The following is a 24,923-nucleotide window of genomic DNA, read 5'->3' as shown; positions in this document are numbered from 1 at the left end:
TGGCAGCACCACACACATTTGACTGTCGGTCAATATCGGCGGGTCCAGCTGACATTGATCTCATTTCTATGAGGGCCTTTAGTCAGATGTTTCTATGGATAGCAAAGTGGTTAGCACTGTTGCTTTGCTGCACTGGGATCCTGGGTTCGAAACCCATCAAGGACAGCATAGATCAGTTAGTAAAAAAATATATAATTGGTGGAGAAAGGTTGAACTTGATGGACCATGGACATGACATGTGATATCTGCAAGTAGTTTGTATGTTCTCCCAGTGTTAGAGGGGGTTTCTTCCAGGTGCTCTGGTTTCCTCCCAAACTTCAGACATACTGATAAGGAATTTAGATTGTGAGCCCCAATGGGGACTGAGATGACAAGAATAAGTAAGAATAATAAATGGTTACTGAAGAACAATTATAAGCATTTCATCAGTTTTTACACTTACTGACAAATACATTAAGCTTATGCAATGGCTGGATATTTTCAGAGTTGACCCTTTTTTCAAGCCTTCTGCAATTCTTCTTGACAAGCTGGATATCAGCATCTGGACCAAATCCTGACTGATGACAGTCCATTCTTGCCTAATCAGTGCTTGGAGTTAATCACAATTTCTGTGCTTTTGTTTGTCTACTCCCTTTTTAAAGATTGCCCACAGGTCCTTAAAGGGAATTTGTCAGTAGGCTTTTGCTAAGTAAACTACAGTCAGTGTCATGTTGAGGCTGCTGCACTGATTAATATGATACTTGAGGTGAAGAAATCCGTCCTATGATTCTTGTGTAATCAGTGTTTGCAGTTTTGAGTTAATGATATGCCAGTGCTCCGGGACGGGAATGTTGGCAGGATCTTATTCTGGTGCTCTAGGCCAGATCAGCAAAAAAGGACCTGCCCACAGGCCCGCCCCATTCTCTCTCTGTCGGCCTCTATGATGAGGAACATACTTGTGCTTTACTTTATTTGTAAGTGTGCTTTCACGTTGCGTTTTGCCACCAGTTTGGTGGTCCCATCAGGGTTTTCGTCCAAACCACCTGCAAAATGGGATTCGGGTGTATGCGCTGACGGGCCATAGACTAGAACGGTGCTGACAGAGTGAACATGCACTCTGACGTGCATAATTTTCGAGAGCTTATGCCTACTGGAGGCGGACATCCAGATGTAGTAGACTGTCGGCACCATTATAGTCTATTTCCTGTCGGTGTATACGCCTGAATCCCATTTGTGGAGGGGCTCGGACACAAGCCGCGATGGGACCAACGAACGGATGCCAAAATGCAATATAAAAGCACTCTAATTTATTTTTGTTTTTACATAATAAATGCATTTTTTTGTACTTTATATATATATATATATATATTTTTTTGTTTTACTTAGTCCCTCTATTGGGCTTCAATAATCAGCCACCATACCAGCCAGACCCAGAGGTTATTCTTTGACTTACAATTGCCATGACAACCATCGGGACCACACATTTACAGGACTATTGGCCTTTCAGATGTCTCTACTGACTGCAACATCTAGAGGGTTAAAACAGCCAGGCATGGTGCTGGCAGCAGCCCTGGCTCTTACTGCAGGATTTCAGCTGTCAGGTAAGGAGAGCCCCTGGTGGTCATGGTACGGCTACAGCTCTTGAGCTCACATGATCACCATGATGTACCTGTATGTCATACTGCGGGAGCACCTTCCCCATTATGACGTTCATGTACATCAAATGTTGGGAAAGGATCAATATAACTACTTTACTCAAAGACTTTTGAGCACATTAGAATTCTCCCAGTTTTATGTTAATAGTGATAGAAATGTGACCAACATACTGTACATAGTTGCAACACATCATTAAAGGGATTGTCCTCATAATATTTTTTGTTTGTTTTTTTTACACTTTTTACCCTGTTGCTTGGTGAAAGATGGGCTGACAGTCTGCTGCAAGCATTTTTTCATATGCAGATGACAGATATTTGCCTCCTAATCAGGGCTGTGGAGTTGGAAACGGTATAAAATGGACAGACTCAAACTCCTAAAATATATAATAAATTGGGTGAAGAAGTTCAATGCAGTTTGTGGGGAATATTTTTTCATAAGAATTTGGGAAAGTTCTGAAATGTCCTATAAATGTCTGTCCTATTCCTGATCTAAGGGTCTAGACTTTTAGCTGAGATGGATCTGTTCTACAGTAAATTTATCACTTAAACATGAGCCGTGTATGAGGGAGTCGTGGAAATTGAGGAGTCGGAGTCAGAGGTTTGGCTTACCGACTCCACAGCCCTGACTCCTAATAGCCGCAATAGTTGACTTTTTGCAGTAATCTCCATACAGAGGAATTCTGAAAGGACATCATGTTCTCCCAGCACCATGTTCTTTTCCATCTAACAGTGGGAAACCTGTGACATCATCGGAAGTCACAGGTTTTCATGGTGACGGCCAAATGCCTAGCTTATGTGATCTGTACTAAAACATCTTGCTCACCCGAGAGTATCGAGGTGGTTTCTGTGGAGGATCCTCACACGGTCTTTCTGCCAGTGATGCCAATATTCTTTTTCGATGGCCCAATAAATTTACTTTCAACACCTAATAAAAAAATAAACAATTTAAAGGGTGAAAAGCTTAATGGGGTTGTGTGAAAAGAGGTGAAGCAGCTGGTGATGCTTTGTACAAAATAAGCATCAATTAGCAGCGTCAGCCTCAGCTGCTCCAGCACCTTTTCTCCGCTGTTCTTCAAAGGCCGCAGGGTGACATCCCCCATACAACATGTGAGCACTGCATAGGCCTCAGCAATCTCATGTCTCCAGCTCTGCATCAAAGCGAAGTCCAGGGATTGTAGTATACACACGTTTTATACAGGATGCCACTGTGGCAGTCCTACAAAGACTGGTGGTGAGCAGAGGAGAAATGGCACTGGCGATACGGTGGCTTGAACAGTTAAGGAATTATCATTTTAAATTATTAACGTTTTTTTCAGTTTTCCGTGAAAACAGAATCTCTAACAGAAATAGTAAAGTGAAAAAGCAGATGTTAGTATCTCACTTGCAATTTTTACAGCATGTTTTTATGTCAAAAGAAAAACAAAATATATTTATCCTTGATCAGTGTTCTGTCACTGATAAAAACCACATACCTACATCCCACCCTTCCAGCAAGACTGGTGACAGCGTCCCCAAAGTTTCCACTTCTGGCAAAATGTCAGCTGCCCAAGCTTAACCCCTTTAAAGTCTGGGACGTATTAGTACGCCCCAGGCCGTCACCCCCGGTTCAGCGCGGGCTCCGGCGCTGAGCCCGCACTGAACCAGGCACTTGTCAGCTGATTTATACAGCTGTTAACCAGTTAAATGCCGCTGTCAATCTCAGACAGCGGCATTTAAAATCGCCGCGACGAAAGCGCGGCATTAGATTTGCCCATCGGCGATCCCGTCACATGATTGCGGGTCACCGATAGGTTGGCATGACATTGTCATGTCTCAATTGCCACCCAGTGGTCGGCGCTCATAGCAGGTGAGCATTTCTACTGCATACAGGCGATCTGCTCACCACCTGTATGCAGTAAAAGCAATCAGACAACTGCTGCTTCTAGTCTCCTATGGAGAATATAGAAGCATGCAGAAAGTGTAAAAAAAAATAAAATATATATATATATAAAAAGTTTAAATCACCCCCCTTTGGCCCCATTCAAAATAAAATAATAAAAACCCACATACACATATTTGGTATCTCCGTTTTCAGAATCGCCCGATCTATCAACATTACAAAAGAGTTAATCCGATCGGTAAACGGCGTAACGAGAAGAAAATTCTAAACACCAGAATTAAGTTTTTTGGGTTGCCGCAACAGTGCAATAAAATGCAATAATGGGCGATCAAAACATCGGATCTACCCCAAAATGGTATCAATAAAACGTCAGCTCGGCGCGCAAAAAATAAGCCCTCACCCGGCCCCAGATCCCAAAAAATGGAGACGCTACGAGTCTCGGAAAATGGCACCATTTTTTTTTTTTTTTTTTTAGCAAATTTTGGATTTTTTTTTCACCACTTAAATAAAAAAGAACCTATACATGTTTGGTGTCTACGAACTCGTAATGACCTGGAGAATCAGAATTGCAGGTCAGTTTTAGCATTCAGCGAATGTGGTAAAAAAAACAACAACTGTGGTATTGCACTTTTTTTTGCAATGTCACCGCACTTTGAATTTTTTCCCGTTTTCCAGTACATGATATGGTAAAACCAGTGATGTCGTTCAAAAGTACAACTCGTCCCGCAAAAAATAAACCCTCACACGGCCATATTACCCAAAAAATAAAAACACTATGGCTCTGGGAACAAGGGGCGCAAAACACGAAAAACAAAAAATGGAAAATCCCAAGGTCCTTAAGGGGTACCTCATGCTTAGCTCTGATCAAATAAAAAAAGCTGATACTCCCCTCCCGTTCTAGCTATGTCAGCACTCGCGGTCCCGGGGCTCTTGTGTGGTTATGACACGTGAGCCCTGCGCCCAAATCAGCTCTGGAGTCACTGTCCCCACCTTTGCAAGAATCAAACATAAAGCAAAGTCAGAGCTGCGGCTGCTCTCTCACTTGATCTTGATGTTTGATTCATACGAAGATGGGGACTGACGCCAGTGCTGATTGGGTGTAGGGCTCATGTGTCATAACCACACAAGAGCCTTGGGACCGCGAGTGCCAACATCACTGGAACGGCGCCGTCATGGGAGGGGAGTATGAGTGTTTTTATTCTATCGGCATCAAACGTTTAGATGAAGAAAGGGTTGTCCTAGTAGTGGACAACCCCTGTAAAGAAACTCTTTTCCGACTCTTTATACACTTGATGCCTCCCATCTTTGAAAACTTTTTTAGTAGTGAACAACACCTTTAATCTTTGGTGCTTAACAAGATCTGAAATAATCTTCTCTTTCTTGAATAATTAAGATTAAAGGGTGGAATAATGAAAAACTGATCCAGTCTTCAGTTTATATGTTTAATGCAGAGCAAAAAATACCCTGTAAAAAAGGAGAAGTGTGGCTGGAATCCAACAGAAGGTAGAAAGCTAAAACAGCTAGTCAGTAGCCATAAGGAGGATATAAAACAACTCACATTTACGATCTCAAGTTCCCACAAATTGCGAAGCGTTTCCATAGAGGTATAACCACTGCTTAGAAAGCTGGAAGCATACTGCTGAAGGGACAGAGTATGCAGCCATGCGGCTACAGACATGTCCCATGAAAGTGGGAATGGCTAGAAAGAAAAACATTGAAAAGGCAAAACCATTAATATTAAAATAATACTGTAATTTTCTACATCATGCAGCACAATTGTCAATCTTGAAGCGTCATATTTATTTCTACCTAGAAGATGAGTGCAAATTACAAAAGTGAAGAAAATAATCACATGACTGAATGAAAATGACAAACTACAGATGCAGAGACTGGGGGAACTTATACACTTGGGTAAAGAATTGGTTAAGGGACGGAAAATAATGAGTTGTAAACAGCTACAAGATTATCGGAGAACAAATTTATTTGATAAAAATATAACAATGTTATCATTGAATGATGTATACCTGATGTGAGTAGGCTGCACTTTACTGTGCATGTGTATTTTCAACCTAAGTAAATGTACTATAGTTTATAAATTAAATGCTTTAAAGTACTGACTCTACCCTCTTCTGGGTACAAGATCTTTTCAGATGTAATGATACTCAGCTAAGTGATCGTTCATAAGAGCACTCATTCCCAATGACTAACATGCTGTGGAACAAGTTGGCTATCTGGATCAATTATGCCATCCATTAAATCATTGTTATTGGCAGCACATCATCTCATGTAAACAGGGATGGGCTGTCAACAATATGCAAGCTGCATAGAGACAAACTGATCTCATTAATGACAGTTCTCTCTGCATAGAGATATGCCACATATTTCCCTTACCCAAAGGAAATATTCAGTTTGACACCTTAGCCCTGTGTAGCTAAATACTCTGCCCAAGGCAATTTTAACAGATTTTGGTAAGATTTAAAAGTGGATTTTTCATCTGGACCTTTAAAGAATCTGTTGAAATTCTGCTTGCAATACAAAGTTACTAGCGTATTTTATATCTGTAAATTAGATCCTATTTAATTACAATGGTGATCTTCCGCAGCAGATCTGCTGGCAAATACCGGAATTTAAAGTTCAGCTTCCAATTATTGCAAATTTTCTGAAAAATCTACAGACAATGTGCCTGTGGTGCCTACTGTGTGAAGTTGGTTGTGATCTTCGTTCCTGACATCATTTCACCCCTTCCAGTTCAACTCCACCCACATCGGCACACACACAACCAAGAAAAGCTTTCATGCTGTAACCACACTCCACCCACATCGGCATACACACAACCAAGAAAAGCTTTCATGCTGTAACCACACTCCACCCACATCGGCATACACACAGCCAAGAAAAGCTTTCATGCTGTAACCACACTCCACCCACATCGGCATACACACAACCAAGAAAAGCTTTCATGCTGTAACCACACTCCACCCACATCGGCATATACACAACCAAGAAAAGCTTTCATGCTGTAACCACACTCCACCCACATCGGCATACACACAACCAAGAAAAGCTTTCATGCTGTAACCACACTCCACCCACATCGGCATACACACAACCAAGAAAAGCTTTCATGCTGTAACCACACTCCACCCACATCGGCACACACACAACCAAGAAAAGCTTTCATGCTGTAACCACACTCCACCCACATCGGCACACACACAACCAAGAAAAGCTTTCATGCTGTAACCACACTCCACCCACATCGGCACACACACAACCAAGAAAAGCTTTCATGCTGTAACCACACTCCACCCACATCGGCACACACACAACCAAGAAAAGCTTTCATGCTGTAACCACACTCCACCCACATCGGCACACACACAACCAAGAAAAGCTTTCATGCTGTAACCACACTCCACCCACATCGGCACACACACAACCAAGAAAAGCTTTCATGCTGTAACCACACTCCACCCACATCGGCACACACACAACCAAGAAAAGCTTTCATGCTGTAACCACACTCCTCCCACATCGGCACACACACAACCAAGAAAAGCTTTCATGCTGTAACCACACTCCACCCACATCGGCACACACACAACCAAGAAAAGCTTTCATGCTGTAACCACACTCCACCCACATCGGCACACACACAACCAAGAAAAGCTTTCATGCTGTAACCACACTCCACCCACATCGGCACACACACAACCAAGAAAAGCTTTCATGCTGTAACCACACTCCACCCACATCGGCACACACACAACCAAGAAAAGCTTTCATGCTGTAACCACACTCCACCCACATCGGCGCACACACACAACCAAGAAAAGCTTTCATGCTGTAACAACACTCCACCCACATCGGCACACACACAACCAAGAAAAGCTTTCATGCTGTAACCACACTCCACCCACATCGGCACACACACAACCAAGAAAAGCTTTCATGCTGTAACCACACTCCACCCACATCGGCATACACACAACCAAGAAAAGCTTTCATGCTGTAACCACACTCCACCCACATCGGCATACACACAACCAAGAAAAGCTTTCATGCTGTAACCACACTCCACCCACATCGGCATACACACAACCAAGAAAAGCTTTCATGCTGTAACCACACTCCACCCACATCGGCATACACACAACCAAGAAAAGCTTTCATGCTGTAACCACACTCCACCCACATCGGCATACACACAACCAAAAAAAGCTTTCATGCTGTAACCACACTCCACCCACATCGGCATACACACAACCAAAAAAAGCTTTCATGCTGTAACCACACTCCACCCACATCGGCATACACACAACCAAGAAAAGCTTTCATGCTGTAACCACACTCCACCCACATCGGCATACACACAACCAAGAAAAGCTTTCATGCTGTAACCACACTCCACCCACATCGGCATACACACAACCAAGAAAAGCTTTCATGCTGTAACCACACTCCACCCACATCGGCATACACACAACCAAGAAAAGCTTTCATGCTGTAACCACACTCCACCCACATCGGCATACACACAACCAAGAAAAGCTTTCATGCTGTAACCACACTCCACCCACACCGGCATACACACAACCAAGAAAAGCTTTCATGCTGTAACCACACTCCACCCACATCGGCATACACACAACCAAGAAAAGCTTTCATGCTGTAACCACACTCCACCCACATCGGCATACACACAACCAAGAAAAGCTTTCATGCTGTAACCACACTCCACCCACATCGGCATACACACAACCAAGAAAAGCTTTCATGCTGTAACCACACTCCACCCACATCGGCATACACACAACCAAGAAAAGCTTTCATGCTGTAACCACACTCCACCCACATCGGCATACACACAACCAAGAAAAGCTTTCATGCTGTAACCACACTCCACCCACATCGGCATACACACAACCAAGAAAAGCTTTCATGCTGTAACCACACTCCACCCACATCGGCATACACACAACCAAGAAAAGCTTTCATGCTGTAACCACACTCCACCCACATCGGCATACACACAACCAAGAAAAGCTTTCATGCTGTAACCACACTCCACCCACATCGGCATACACACAACCAAAAAAAGCTTTCATGCTGTAACCACACTCCACCCACATCGGCATACACACAACCAAAAAAAGCTTTCATGCTGTAACCACACTCCACCCACATCGGCATACACACAACCAAAAAAAGCTTTCATGCTGTAACCACACTCCACCCACATCGGCATACACACAACCAAGAAAAGCTTTCATGCTGTAACCACACTCCACCCACATCGGCATACACACCGCCAAGAAAAGCTTTCATGCTGTAACCACACTCCACCCACATCGGCATACACACAGCCAAGAAAAGCTTTCATGCTGTAACCACACTCCACCCACATCGGCATACACACAACCAAGAAAAGCTTTCATGCTGTAACCACACTCCACCCACATCGGCATACACACAACCAAGAAAAGCTTTCATGCTGTAACCACACTCCACCCACATCGGCATACACACAACCAAGAAAAGCTTTCATGCTGTAACCACACTCCACCCACATCGGCATACACACAACCAAGAAAAGCTTTCATGCTGTAACCACACTCCACCCACATCGGCATACACACAACCAAGAAAAGCTTTCATGCTGTAACCACACTCCACCCACATCGGCATACACACAACCAAGAAAAGCTTTCATGCTGTAACCACACTCCACCCACATCGGCATACACACAACCAAGAAAAGCTTTCATGCTGTAACCACACTCCACCCACATCGGCATACACACAACCAAGAAAAGCTTTCATGCTGTAACCACACTCCACCCACACCGGCATACACACAACCAAGAAAAGCTTTCATGCTGTAACCACACTCCACCCACATAGGCATACACACAACCAAGAAAAGCTTTCATGCTGTAACCACACTCCACCCACATCGGCATACACACAACCAAGAAAAGCTTTCATGCTGTAACCACACTCCACCCACATCGGCATACACACAACCAAGAAAAGCTTTCATGTTGTAACCACACTCCACCCACATCGGCATACACACAACCAAGAAAAGCTTTCATGCTGTAACCACACTGAAAACAATGAAAGTTGTGCCCTAAAGAACGATGATCTTGGTGTCACTTCAAAACTGATATACTCTGGACTCAAAAAAAAAAAAAAAAAAAAAAAAAAAAAAAAAAAAAAAAAAATGCATCTAACTAGAATTGACTACATTCTAAAGAATGTATTGGAATTGGTGGATTTCTACAAATAAAACGTTTGTGGCTTACCTTTGGTAAGGAATAAGCTGCTTGAAGAAGTCGTTTACGATGTTGTTGGTCCAGGATCCCAATATCTATCAGGTCCTGGTCTTCTAAAATATTATCTGCCTGCATGAAAAAGTAAATTAAAGCAAAAAGGAACATATTTAAGGAAGTAATCATTAAATGATCAGTTATAAATATGCCCAATTCAAAAAAGGGTAACACTTTTTTCTAAAGTTTATGTAGAAATGATCGTGTTATTTGAAGACTATATATTTTTCAAATGTTAATGGTACTGCCTCTCTAGGTTTGTTCGGCACAGGACAGACCCAACTTGCTTCTGCTCAGAAAGCACATTAAGTTTTGTGCAAAAAAATATAAAGCAGGATATGTAATGACAGGCAGTACCACGGCAAATAAAACCTCCACACCTGAAATCTTGATTTTTCAGTCTTGAGTTTCATTTAGAACGATTCCAAATCTTACATTATTCAAAACAAAAAAAGTCAGTTTGCGAGCAATTATTATAAAGAGCTAATAGTAACTTAAAGGGAATCTGTAAGAAGGTTTTTGCTACGTAATCTGAGGACAAGTGCAGGGGTTAAAACACAGATTTCAGGGAAGTGTCATTTATCAGGCTGCATGCAGTTTACTTACAACAAAGGTTTTATCACTAGATGATTAGCAAGTGCCTGAGACCTAGTCCCAGCAATGATAGACTGACCTCCCTCCTGAGATAGGCAGCTCACTGTCAGAAGACAATGTACAGAAAGCCTGGGAGCGTGGTGTGGGCGGGGTTAATTTCTCATCTCTGTTTCATGATATATTTAAGAACTCTGATAGTTTACTGGGTGCAGCAGTTGTGACAAAGTGATACAATGTTGGAATCAGGGTCTCTTTTCCTACATCATGCTTTTCTCAAATGAGGTAGCAAAAACTTGGTGACAGATTCCTTTTAACCCCTTCACCCACGGGTCATTTTCGTTTTTGCGCTTTCATTTTTTTTGCTCCCATTCTTCCCAGAGCCATAATTTTTTTTTCAGTCAATATGGCCACGTGAGGGCTTATTTTTTGTGGGACAAGTTGTGGTTTTAAATGACACAATTGGTTTTACCGTGTCGTGTACTGGAAAACGGGAAAAAATTTCCAAGTGCGGTGAAATTGCAAAAAAGTGCAATTCCATTGTTTTTTTTACCATGTTCACTAAATGCTAAAACTGACCTGCCACTATTATTCACCAGGTCATTATGAGTTCTTAGACACCAAACATGTATAGGTTATTTTTTATTTAAGTGGTGGAAAAAAAATCCAAAATTTGTTTTAAAAAAAAAAAAAAAAAAAAAAAAATCGCCATTTTCCAAGACTAGTAGCGTCTCCATTTTTCGGGATCTGGGGCCGGGTGAGGGCTTATTTTTTGCGCACCGAGCTGACATTTTTATTAATACCATTTTGGGGTAGATCCAATGTTTTGATCGCCCGTTATTGCATTTTATTGCAATGTTGCGGCAACCAAAAAAATCCTAATTCTGGAGTTTTCATTTTTTTTCTCGTTACGCTGTTTACCGATCGGATTAACTTTTTTTATATATTGATAGATCGGGCGATTCTGAATGCGGCGATACCAAATGTGTGTATATTTGATTTTTTACTGTTTTATTTTGAATGGGGCGAAATGGGGGTGATTTAAACTTTTATATTTTTTTAATATTTTTTTTTTTTTTTTTTACTTTTTTACTTGAATAGTCTCCATGGGAGAATAGAAGCTGTAATGTTCTGATCACCTCTGCTATAGACAGGTGATGATCAGATTGCCTGTGTGTAACAGAATTGCTCACATGTAGTGATGAGTGAGCATACTCGCAAGTACTCAGTACTCAAGATGAGCTCGCCGAGTACTTGCGAGATGCTCAGGCGGATGATTGGGTCCGCTCCCTGCATGTTTGGCGCTCTTTAGAGTGCCAATGAACATGCAGGGATAACCTGCCACACACTGTAATGCCGCAGCCATGTTGGTTGTGGCATTACAGTAATTGGCTGGCCGCACAGCGTCATCAGGTCTATATCAGACCTAGCGCCGCTGTGCTCGTCAGTCTACTACGCAATCAGGCAGTGTAGGGAGAGGTGCTGCTGAGCTAGGGAGAGATTTGGTTGTGTATTAGGTAGTGTAGGACTAATCCATCTGCACAGATATCAAGCAGGCAGTGTATGTAGCAGACAGCAGTGCATATAGCACAAGAGGCTCCATTCCAGTTATGCCTTCTGCTGCTGTTAGATATTTCTAGAAATAGGCCCAGGTCTCAGGGGCCAGGAATAATTTTTTTTGGATCTTAATCCTCATTATTTGCTTAAAAAGCAATCCAGAGAACACCGTTTTCTGTGCCATTTGCTTGTTGGCACTGCAGAATACAGCCAGGTCCTTTCCGTATTACAGCGCTAAAAATCCAGCTATTTAAAACTGTGGTTTCTCCGTCACACGGATCACATTCACATATAATTGCGCTGATAATACTGCCATTTTTAGCCTCCATTCAAATTTTTTTTCAGTGTCTCAGCAAAGTTTTTGGCACCGGTTTGCTGTTCAAAATAGTTACCAACAGGCCAGGTATTTAAAACTGTGGTTTCTCCATCACACGGATTACATATAACTTCGCTCCAAATTCAGCCATTTGTAGTGAGCGTGGAAGATATTGTCCTCCATTTAAAATGGGCAAGGGGCCTTTGCAAGTGACGGGACGTGATGGTGCATGCAGAGGCCGAGGCCAAGCTGAAATTGTGCCACAACAAACGCCCACATCTTCTCGCCCGACTTTCCTGTCCCAATTCCTAGGGGACTGCAGCACACCACTATTGAACCCAGAGCAGTGTCAAAAGGTTGTTGGTTGGATAGTGGATAATGCTTCCAGTCACTTAGCCACCACCACCCTGTCTTCTACATGGTGAAGTCTCAGTAGCCGAGAGTCTAGACCGCATATTCCTCACCCTGATCCTCCTCCCTCCCACCATGCTGAGTGCCCGGAGACAAATGATCCCACACTTGGACACTCTGAAGAGCTGTTCACTTTTCCATTTATAGATTCGGGCCTCTCGCCTGATCCACTTGAGGCGGGGCAAGAGGAGATCGCATGTAGCGATGCCCAAATATTTGAGCAGCCATGGTCACACGAAGGCGACGGTGGGAAAGTGTCACAAGAGTTGGACGATGATGAGACACAATTGCCAGAAAGTCAGGAGGAGGACCGTGGTGCGGAAGTGGAAGATGAGGTGGTGGATGATATAGTAACTGACCCAACCTCGCAGGTGGACATGCAGAGCGAGGACAGCAGCACACATGGGGAGGGAGGCAGAGCACCCCAACAGGCAGGAAGAAGCAGTGTGGAGGCCACAGACAGAAGGCAGGCAACCGTTCCCCGTAACACCATCACGAAGGAAGTTGCCAGTACAACTGTTAGGTCTTCCCGAGTCTGGTTGTTTTTTAAAGACTCTACCGATAACCCCAAAAAGGCCATTTGCACCACCTGCCGGGCCAGCATCAGCAGGGGTGGCAAAACGACCAGCCTGACCACCACCAGCATGATCAGGCACATAACAGCAAGGCACCTGACTTTGTGGGCCGAACCCCAGGGTCCAGGAACAGTGTCTGTGGTTGGCACCATTGCTTCTTCCGCTGTTGTGCATGCAAGCCAATCCCCTGTCCATGGTGCATGCGAAGATGACTCCTGCCCTGCATCTGTCACTGCGCACTCTCAAGTAGCAGCATCAGGAAGCACGTCCTTGTCCCAGCGCAGCGTTCAGTTGTCCATACCCCAGTCCTTGGAACGCAAGCGCAAATACGCATCTAATGCCCCACAGGCCACACTACTAAATTCTCACATTTCACGACTGCTTGCACTCGAAATGCTGCCTTTTAGGCTCGTGGAGACGGAAGCATTCCACAACCTGATGGCGGCGGCCGTCCCTCGGTACTCGGTCCCCAGCCACCACTATTTCTCCCGGTGTGCCATCACCGCATCACACAAGCACGTGTCCCAAAACATTAGCCGTGCCCTCAACAATGCAGTTACCGGGAAAGTCCACCTAACCACGGACACAAGGACAAGTGCTTGTGGGCAGGGACGGTACATCTCACTGACTGCACACTGGGTTAACATGGTGGAAGCCGGGACCCAGTCGGACCTTGGGACGGAACACGTCCCCCCCGACGCCAAGGATTGCGGGCCCTAGGTCAATCAGGGTTGCCCCCATGGTCTACAGCTCCTGCACCTCATCCTCCTCTTCATCCTCCATGTCTGAAATGACCACATAAGTCACAAGCTGGAAGCACTGCAGCACTGCCTCGGCCAAGCGGCAACAGGCTGTGCTGAAGCTAATATGCTTAGGTGACAAACTGCACAATGCTGAAGAGTTGTGGACAGCTCTGAAAGAGAAGGCAGATCTGTGGCTCACACCGCTGAACCTACAGCCAGGCATGGTCGTGTGTGACAATGGCCGGAACACGGTGGCGGCTCTGAGGCGAGCTCACACACGTACCATGCCTGGCCCATGTGCTTACCTCGTGGTTCAGCGGTTTCTCAAATTCTACCCGGAGCTGCCGGATCTGCTTGTTAAAGTACGCTGCCTGTGTGCCCATTTTAGAAAGTTACCTACAGCTTCGCCGCCCTTGCCGTGTTTCAGCAGCGTTTGCAGCTTCCGACTCACAGACTGGTGTGTGATGTCCCCACACGTTGTAACTCTACACTGCAGATGTTGGGAAGGATTTGTGAGCAGAAGAGGGCAGTTGTTGAGTACCAGCATCAACAAGGCCGTCGGTATTCAGTTCAGACTCCACACACAAGACCTCAGGAGTGGACATGGATGTCAGATATATGTACCATCCTCCAAAACTTTGAGGACTCCACCAAGATGGTGAGCGGTGATGACGCCATAATTAGAGTCACCATCCCGCTTCTCTGTCTTCTGAAATGCTCTCTGCTCACAATCAGAGGATGCATTGCAGGCGCAGCACGATGATAAGGAGCAAGGAACCATACAGGGTGATTACACACAGCCAAGCCTCATCTCATCCCAAAGTGGATTGGGTGACAATGAGGAAGAGGAGGAGGAAGAACTGGAGCTAGTTTCATGCGCTATAGACGGCACTACCTGCACAGCTGTCATACCGTCTGTTCAGCGTGGATGGCCAGAGGACAGAGAGGAGAAGGAGGAGAAGGAGGAGAAGGAGAGCATGGTCAGTCATCCTCTTGGAGAGGACACGGAAGTCTTGAATGTTAGCAGTCTGGCACGCATGGCTGAGTTTATGTTACGCTGCCTTTCCCATGACCCTCGCGTTCTCAAAATTTTGGGAGACAGTCATTACTGGTTGGTGACACTTCTAGACCCACGCTACAAGGAGAACTTTATATCTCTTATTCCTGAGGCGGACAGGTCTACAGTATCAGAAGGCCCTTGTTGCGGAACTATTAAAAAAACTATTAAAAATCTGAAACCGCTGGCGGCAGAGGTCACAGTTCGTTGGACAACCAAAGTGTACAGGCGAGAGAGACAACTTCAATCCAGCAGAAGCAGGGGAACACTGTCAAAGTTCTGGGAGAATTTTCTCAGCCCCTCCCATTGCACAGGCCCTGAGGCACGGGGTACTCTCACAAGGAGTGCAAAGTTTGGGAAGATGCTGAGGGAGTACCTTGCTGACCGTACCAATGTCCTCCGGGATTCCTCTGTGCCTTATAATTATTGAGTATCCAAGCTGGATACGTGGAATGAACTGGCTCTCTATGCCTTGGAGGTCCTGGCCTGCCCTGCCGCCAGCGTTTTATCAGAGCGGGTTTTTAGTGCCGCTGGTGGAATTATAACTGATAAGCACATCCGCCTGTCAATTGAAAATGCTGACAGGCTGATTCAAGGGCTGAATTGGGCCAGACTTCTCAACACCATCAAATGATAGCAGCGTAACAAACTCAAATCCAGTGTCTTTTTTTGGAAGGTGTATTCCCATGCACCTCCTCACACCCACACATGGATATACGCTTCCTGATTTTGGCTATTTGCTCTTGTACTCCTCCTTCTCCTCATCCTCCATCACAATATCACCAGGGTGAACGTGGTCCGTGATGCAACACTCACAATTTTTTTTAAGGGTGTTTATGATGCCCGTAAAAAATTTTTTTTATACAGTATGTTTATGTATACCCCCCAGGGGAAAATGTTTGTCAGCCCATACACTTAGTGCATGGGCATTACAAGTATAGGAGACCAGCTCCATTCTAATGGGAACATTTTTTTTTATGAGGCCCTCCTCCATGTCTCTTCCAAGGGGCATTGGAGTGCCTTCCAATTTTTGGCAGCCCTTGCATTCACTGCATAGGCAAACACAATGGGAGACCCACTTTCTAATAATGGGAACATTGTTTTCAGGAGGCCCGCTGACCTCCACGTCTCTTCCAAAGGGCATTTTAGTGCCTTCAAATTTTTGGCAACCCTTGCATTCACTGCATAGGCAAACATAATGGGAGACCTACATCCTAATAATGGGAACATTGTTTTCTGGAGGCCCTCCTCTAAGTCTCTTCTAAGGGGTATTGGGGTGCATCCAAATTTTGAGCAGTCCTGCCACTCACTGCATACGCAATAACAGTATAGGAGACCCACTGTTTAGTAATGGGTTCAATAAAACATAGCCGGCTGATAAACCTCTAAGAATAGTGAGGGCCGACTGCTGTCCCTTTAAGAATAGTAAAGGCTGCATGATGGCCCTATAAAAATAGGTTTTGTGACGTTCAGAGTCCCTCCTTCATAAATGAAACAGGATGTGTCTGATGATATCTCACACACCACATGGCCAGATAAGGTTGTAAAATGTTAAAATTACATTTCCTGGTGAATGCATTTGTCACAGATGAAAGCAATGCAAAAGTGCAAAAACGCATCAAAAACGCTACGGATGAACATAACCCAAGGTGTGGAGGAGCATTTTTGGTTTTGGTTATTTATTTTGCTTTATATACAAGTCACTACCCTGAAAAGGATGTTCCTTAACATATTTCCCAGGAAAATCCATTTTGGTTTCGTTTTGATATGTTTTATTGTGAGTCCGTAAAAGTGGCGAAATACTCTGACAACGTTGTTGACAGCAGTGACCTGGGAGTCAGAAATGCTTCCAGGGGTCTTCCCCATGCTGTCCCCATGTCATTTGAGCACTGTTCCCATCGATTTGGGCAATTTTTAGGCCCTCTGCAGACTGCCAGGGGGAGCCGCCTGAAAAATGCTCGAGTTTCCCATAGACTTACATTGGGCTCGTTGCTCGGGTCTAGTACCCAAGTACTCCAATGTGCTCGACCAGATCATCGAGCACCCGAACATTTTAGTGCTTGCTCATCATTACTCACATGCTATGAGCGCCGACCGCTTGTGGAGGAAGGCTCGGAGGAAGTGACATAGTTTATTAGAAGAACTATACTACAGTTCTAATTAGAGGTATATATATTCAAATAATATTATTACACCTACCAAATATTGGGATAGGAACTCTGACATGGGAATACCCCTTTAAGTTGTATTTTTTTCAGCATGACACAACAACAAATTACACACCCCTAGAGACAAATCTCTGGTAATCTCCTATTGGGCTCATCACAAATTATAACCTAACTGTAAAAGCTAATATCTCTGTATGTGACATAAAAAATGATATTGCTTTATTCAGCTCTGGAGCCACTACTGCATGATGAGGGCAGCTCACAAGCTCAAACTGGTGAAATATCCGGTTTAAACCTCAGTGGCACTTTTATTACTAGGAAGTGTAGGGGGTCTACTTTTCTACTTGGATCACAAATATGCATTTTTATAGCATAAATATTTATTTTGATTTAAAATGACTTATGTTGACAGCCATTTTGACCATCAGATGTTTACTTTCAGGCCATCTTGACAGTAGACATCATTGTTTGAGGATAGCAGCGCTAGTAACCATACATCCCGCCATGCTATAGTTCTATTAAATTAGAATCAGAAACATTTGAACAATAATAGAGCTACAATTATTACATTTTGGCTCCTCATATGCTTAAATCACGGCCTGCTGGGTTAGCTGATGATTGGAGTTGTTTTATACACAGAAAATCTGTGCCTGAAATCTGGAATTTACACATCCGTGTTTTGCAGTCTTTGCTCGGACCATGATGCATAGACTGGTCGCGGGCCGCCTAACCCGAACTTGAAAGCCTCATGACTTATGACGTTCTTCGCCGCAGTCATGTTAAATGCTGCTGTTAGAGATTGACAGCGGCATTTAATATATTAACAGCCGCAGGTGGATTGTGATTCCACCTGCGGCTGTTAGGGGCACATGACAGTTGATCAGATCAGCTGTCATGTCCCCGGACAGGTGCGGGCTCATTGCTGGAGCCAGCTCCAAAGGGAGAGACATGATATGTGCCGTACATGTATGGCACATGTCGGTAAGGGGATAAAGACTATTTCTGGGAAAATTCATTTATCATCTAGTCACAGGACAGGTGTTAAAAGTCTAATTTCTGGGGGCTCCACCCATCACAAAACATTTTTATTGTTTAAATCATAATATCCTTAATTTCCTCTCCAGAACTGTCAAATAAAACGTTTCACACAAAGTATTACTTTTTAAATACAAAAATATTAAGATTTGAGCGTACTCAGTGGTTGATACCTTTCAATGGCTAACTGAAAAGATGGTAACAAATTGCAAGCTTTCGAGACTACTCAAGTCTCTTCATCAGGCATAGTATAACATGAAATCTGAAGAGTCACATATTTATACACAATTGAGAACCAGATTACAAGATCCACCAGAATACCAAGGAATCACCTCCTACATTACAAAACTAAAGAAAACAACCGGGTGCCTCTAATAGTCACCTACAATCCAAATCTGGTGGCGCTAAAGAGAGCTGCATGGAAACTACTACCCTTACTACAAAAAGATGCCTGGTTAGAATCCATATTTCCAGACCCCTCACTTCTGTGTTTAGGCAGCCCCCAAATCTAAGAAGCATCATTGTCAGAAGCTCCCTGTCATCTCCACCAGCTACAGGTACCTTTCCTTGCAACCAGAAAAAATCTAAAACCGGCCCGTTTATAACGACCACAGACAAGATAAAGATCCCCAATTCACATCAGGACTATAAGATCCCAGGTACTTTCAGCTGCATCACATCTAATGTGGTGTATTAATTATATGTACCAAATGTCCAGCTCGGGGTATGTATGTTGGAAAGACCGGGCAAAAAATTAGAACAAGGATGAATTCTCATCGTCACACAATAAAAGAAGAAAGAATAGATCTGCCTGTAGCCAAACAATTTTGTTTCCCTGATCACAACATCATGGACATGAAATTAGTGGTATTAAAAGGTAATTTCAAATCTCAGAGAGACAGAAGAGTCAGTGGATATAAACTTATTACAACCTTTGACACACTCAATGCAGGAATTGAATGAGTCGCATGGATTTAAGTCATTCTACATCAACTAAAGAATGTGCTTCTCTGTACCTGTGGGGTCATCACAAAACTCGACCACACCTCAATCACATAACATTAAAACTTTCACACTCCTTATCTATGAAGTACTCCAATATTTACAGCCACATTTGTTTATCCCTCTCCCATACTCAAAGTTCTGCTTCACGTCACTTGTCTCATCTATTGCATTATTTCTGTATCCTATTGTGTATAAATATGTGACTCTTCAGATTTCATGTTATACTATGCCTGATGAAGAGACCTGAGTAGTCTCGAAAACTTGCAATTTGTTACCATCTTTTCTGTTAGCCATTAAAAGGTATCAACCACTGAGGACTCTCAAATTGTAATATTTTTCTATCTACTGTCTAACACGGTACAAAGATATACAGTTTCCTTCTTAAATACAACTCACCAGAAAACGGACATCATCGAAGCCGTTCAACACAAATTTGCTCTCATACTGTGGAAGACCCAGAGATACCAACCACTGGGCTACACTCTGACAAGGCACTCGGGAAACTGTGGATGCAGTAAGGGGAAGATTACTAGTGAAAGGGCCGCAGAAAGTACTTTAATAAACATTATGGTTTTATTATATTCTGTACCTGCCATGACTTGTTGTTCCTGAGAGAATTCTATGCCCTGCCCAATTGAACTCATTATCTTATCAATCTGTAAAGGAAAAAAAATGGAGACGCAGGAAAAGATTTAAAAAATGTTTCATAGGCAATGATGATTGAAAGCCCATTTACAGTACAGTATTTTCTGTAAAACAAACAAAAACCCTTTCCCGTGCGGGCCAAAGGTTTTCTGAACAGACACACATGTGGCAATGCTTCTCTGGCTCTCGCTGGTCAGCCTCCAGTGAAGATGGGTCATCACGTGTGACCACTGCAGCCAGTTACAGCTGGACAAAGGGTATGCACAAATTGATAGAGGATATGTCTAACATTAATCAGGAAATGCCTGAGAGAAGAGATTATAATGTTTTAATTCCAGGCAATCCATAGCTGCAAATCTGCTCCAAAATCCGAACATTGGGTGGAGCTCATTTGTGCATTGCCCACTTGACCAGCAAGCAACAATGGGCTTAGAGAAGTGGAAAATGTTTTACATTTCAGTACACACAATTTTATAAACATTTAAGACATTATAAAAAGAGTTAAGACAGTACTAGACAATGCAATCAAAAAACATTTTTACACATTGACATAAATATTGATAGTATTTCTACACAATGCCCCAGAATAATGCAAGCAAGCAGGAATCCTTATGTATATGCCTACACCCACACCCACATGCCCAAATATCAGCAGATAGTACAATGACAGCAGAGCAGAGAAGAGAAGATGGTTGCCCAGAAACCCATGACCAAGCCATTTCCACATACAGGTACAATCTCCATCACCAAAATGAAAGTTGTGGCAGCACTATAAGAAAAAGCATAACCAAGCAGACACCTGAGTACCAACAGGACCCAGCTGACTGTCCTTACGTAATTTTGGGGTAGACATTCTGTGATCAATTGGTGGTTCTGATGGAAAAGCAGTATTGTTAGAGCTATCTACACAAATAAACCCCATATGCAATGAAATTAAAACAGTGTAGTGTTAATTTTAGACAGTTAATCTAATCAAGATTTTGCTAGAATGTACAAGAAACATTACTTTCTTTATAAACCACAGGTGAATTTCTGTGGTTAAAACACCGTCCCTTCCCCATAACCCTAACTGACCTCATCCCATTCAGATGTGAAGGAAGGAGACTTTTCTAGTCTTTTCTTGCTGCCCCCAGTGGTGCAATTGCTGAAAGACTCGCTGCGATTCCAGTCATCTCCATCACCAGTAGCCGGGGGAGAACATGTTAACAGGTCTGAGTCAGATTTGGACAAACTGCGGCGAAGAGGCAACTCCATGTGTGAGGCAGCACCGTTTCTTCCACTGTCTGCACAGGTAAGGTCACAGGGAACAGGAGGATCTCGAACTTCACAAACTGGAGAAGAACCATGCAGAAGTCCAGAGAAGTGCTGAAGCATGTGGGAATCAGAACTGTCACCCGAGGCTAAACTCCAACCCCCAGAACTATTCCTCCGCTGGCCACCTGAAATAAGTCAAATCGAAAACTATAAGGCAGAAAAAAAGACAAAACTATTGAGGAAACACATTATACACAGCTACTAATCAAGAAAAATGAAAGCCGTCTTACAGGGATGCAGCGTTGCTGAAAGAAAGATTATAACTTGTGCAAAACTAAAATTCCAATCCTCCTAAGACAGTCAGCAGCAGAACTAGTGTCAACTGCTTAACAGTAACTACTATTGTTCAACCCTGAGCTTTGACATTTTGTAAATATGGAGAAAAGCTAAATAGAAGACAACTTTGAGGATATGTTTTATAATGAGATCTTACTGTTCAGCCTTTCTGAGCCATGCGACTCTCCTTCAGAATGGCCACTGGACAGATCAGAAGATCCGCGGCGGTTCGGAGGGCGGCATGGATCTTGCGGAAATGTTGACACTCGTGCTCGAACCTGAAGTTAATATTACAAAACAGTGGTGTATGTTAGCAATGACTTTAAAGCAGGTACTGTAAACACATTCTAAAACTCAAGATTAATATAATAGTCTTACCTGAGGCTGAGAGTTACCAACATCCCCTTGTAAGTGCAGCAATCCTGTACAAAACAAGTATATTTAGTAAGTACCATGTATCTTTAGCTATATAAATGTAATAATATGAATTTTTTGTGCTTAGAATTATTAAAATTAATATTAAAGGGAACCTGTCATGTCCTGAGTACTATGTAAACTTCCCCCCATTGCGTTGTTAGTGTTGCAATGTGCATCACTAACACGCTTTTTTCATTAAAATCGGTGCTAATGTACAGTGGTTTCAGTTTTAAGTAAAAAATGTGGTCATGATGCACTGTTAAGAGGGAGGGGGCCTGCTGCTTACCATGTTATAGGGGTAATGTCCCCCAATTCTGTTAATATCCCCCATCCTGGTATGGCACCCCTCCTCCTCCATCCAGATACGCATGGCACCCCACCTCCTCCATCCAGATACGCATGGCACCCCACCTCCTCCATCCAGATACGCATGGCACCCCACCTCCTCCATCCAGATACGCATGGCACCCCACCTCCTCCATCCAGATACGCATGGCACCCCACCTCCTCCATCCAGATACGCATGGCACCCCACCTCCTCCATCCAGATACGCATGGCACCCCACCTCCTCCATCCAGATACGCATGGCACCCCACCTCCTCCATCCAGATACGCATGGCACCCCACCTCCTCCATCCAGATACGCATGGCACCCCACCTCCTCCATCCAGATACGCATGGCACCCCACCTCCTCCATCCAGATACGCATGGCACCCCACCTCCTCCATCCAGATACGCATGGCACCCCACCTCCTCCATCCAGATACGCATGGCACCCCACCTCCTCCATCCAGATACGCATGGCACCCCACCTCCTCCCATCCAGATAAGCATGGCACCCCACCTCCTCCATCATGCCACCTCCTCCACCCTGATACGCATAGCACCCCTCCTCCTCCACCCTGATACGCATGGCACCCCTCCTCCTCCACCCTGATACGCATGGCACCCCTCCTCCTCCACCCTGATACGCATGGCACCCCACCTCCTCCATCCAGATACGCATGGCACCCCACCTCCTCCATCCCGATACGCATGGCACCCCACCTCCTCCCATCCAGATAAGCATGGCACCCCACCTCCTCCATCATGCCACCTCCTCCACCCTGATACGCATAGCACCCCTCCTCCTCCACCCTGATACGCATGGCACCCCTCCTCCTCCATCCAGATACGCATGGCACCCCACCTCCTCCATCCAGATACGCATGGCACCCCACCTCCTCCATCCAGATACGCATGGCACCCCACCTCCTCCCATCCAGATAAGCATGGCACCCCACCTCCTCCATCATGCCACCTCCTCCACCCTGATACGCATAGCACCCCTCCTCCTCCACCCTGATACGCATGGCACCCCTCCTCCTCCACCCTGATACGCATGGCACCCCTCCTCCTCCACCCTGATACGCATGGCACCCCACCTCCTCCATCCAGATACGCATGGCACCCCACCTCCTCCATCCCGATACGCATGGCACCCCACCTCCTCCCATCCAGATAAGCATGGCACCCCACCTCCTCCATCATGCCACCTCCTCCACCCTGATACGCATAGCACCCCTCCTCCTCCACCCTGATACGCATGGCACCCCTCCTCCTCCACCCTGATACGCATGGCACCCCTCCTCCTCCACCCTGATACGCATGGCACCCCACCTCCTCCATCCAGATACGCATGACACCCCACCTCCTCCATCCCGATACGCATGGCACCCCTCCTCCTCCATCCAGATAAGCATGGCACCCCACCTCCTCCATCATGCCACCTCCTCCACCCTGATACGCATGGCACCCCTCCTCCTCCACCCCGATACGCATGGCACCCCTCCTCCTCCACCCCGATACGCATGGCACCCCTCCTCCTCCACCCCGATACGCATGGCACCCCTCCTCCTCCACCCCGATACGCATGGCACCCCTCCTCCTCCACCCCGATACGCATGGCACCCCTCCTCCTCCACCCCGATACGCATGGCACCCCTCCTCCTCCACCCCGATACGCATGGCACCCCTCCTCCTCCACCCCGATACGCATGGCACCCCTCCTCCTCCACCCCGATACGCATGGCACCCCTCCTCCTCCACCCCGATACGCATGGCACCCCTCCTCCTCCACCCCGATACGCATGGCACCCCTCCTCCTCCACCCCGATACGCATGGCACCCCTCCTCCTCCACCCCGATACGCATGGCACCCCTCCTCCTCCACCCCGATACGCATGGCACCCCTCCTCCTCCACCCCGATACGCATGGCACCCCTCCTCCTCCATCCCGATACGCATGGCACCCCTCCTCCTCCATCCCGATACGCATGGCACCCCTCCTCCTCCACCCCGATACGCATGGCACCCCTCCTCCTCCACCCCGATACGCATGGCACCCCTCCTCCTCCACCCCGATACGCATGGCACCCCTCCTCCTCCACCCCGATACGCATGGCACCCCTCCTCCTCCACCCCGATACGCATGGCACCCCTCCTCCTCCACCCCGATACGCATGGCACCCCTCCTCCTCCATCCCGATACGCATGGCACCCCTCCTCCTCCATCCCGATACGCATGGCACCCCTCCTCCTCCATCCCGATACGCATGGCACCCCTCCTCCTCCATCCCGATACGCATGGCACCCCACCTCCTCCATCATGCCACCTCCTCCACCCTGATACGCATGGCACCCCTCCTCCTCCACCCTGATACGCATGGCACCCCTCCTCCTCCACCCTGATACGCATGGCACCCCTCCTCCTCCATCCTGATACGCATGGCACCCCTCATCCCTCTTCCTAGTATGCATGGCACCCCTCCTCCTCCATCCCGATACGCATGGCACCCCTCCTCCTCCATCCCGATACGCATGGCACCCCTCCTCCATCCTGATGCGCATGGCACCCCTCCTCCTCCACCCCGATACGCATGGCACCCCTCCTCCTCCATCCCGATACGCATGGCACCCCTCCTCCT

General features: G+C 45.5%; 1 protein-coding gene across 6 annotated transcripts in view; it reads right to left on the bottom strand.

Moving 5' to 3' along the window:
• ANKS1A (ankyrin repeat and sterile alpha motif domain containing 1A) overlaps positions 1-24,923 on the bottom strand; it is a 260,678-nt gene that overhangs the window by 95,823 nt on the left and 139,932 nt on the right. For 4 of the 6 annotated variants that reach the window (XM_073666518.1, XM_073666519.1, XM_073666522.1 and 1 more), the window contains 9 exons: positions 21,917-21,960; positions 21,696-21,816; positions 21,023-21,387; positions 20,783-20,821; positions 19,893-19,959; positions 19,700-19,806; positions 9,822-9,920; positions 5,072-5,212; positions 2,458-2,559 (listed from right to left, as the gene is read on the bottom strand). In XM_073666518.1, the coding sequence (XP_073522619.1) occupies positions 2,458-2,559; positions 5,072-5,212; positions 9,822-9,920; positions 19,700-19,806; positions 19,893-19,959; positions 20,783-20,821; positions 21,023-21,387; positions 21,696-21,816; positions 21,917-21,960 (1,085 nt within the window). The remainder of the gene's footprint in view (positions 1-2,457; positions 2,560-5,071; positions 5,213-9,821; positions 9,921-19,699; positions 19,807-19,892; positions 19,960-20,782; positions 20,822-21,022; positions 21,388-21,695; positions 21,817-21,916; positions 21,961-24,923) is intronic. The other 2 variants (XM_073666520.1, XM_073666524.1) reach the window with 1 other exon arrangement.

The sequence above is a fragment of the Phyllobates terribilis genome, unplaced genomic scaffold (assembly GCF_046119375.1).
Source record: "Phyllobates terribilis strain yellow unplaced genomic scaffold, ASM4611937v1 Scaffold_2__4_contigs__length_985480577, whole genome shotgun sequence".
In the NCBI taxonomy this organism is placed as follows: domain Eukaryota; kingdom Metazoa; phylum Chordata; class Amphibia; order Anura; family Dendrobatidae; genus Phyllobates; species Phyllobates terribilis.
This window is presented reverse-complemented; position numbering and strand designations above follow the sequence as displayed.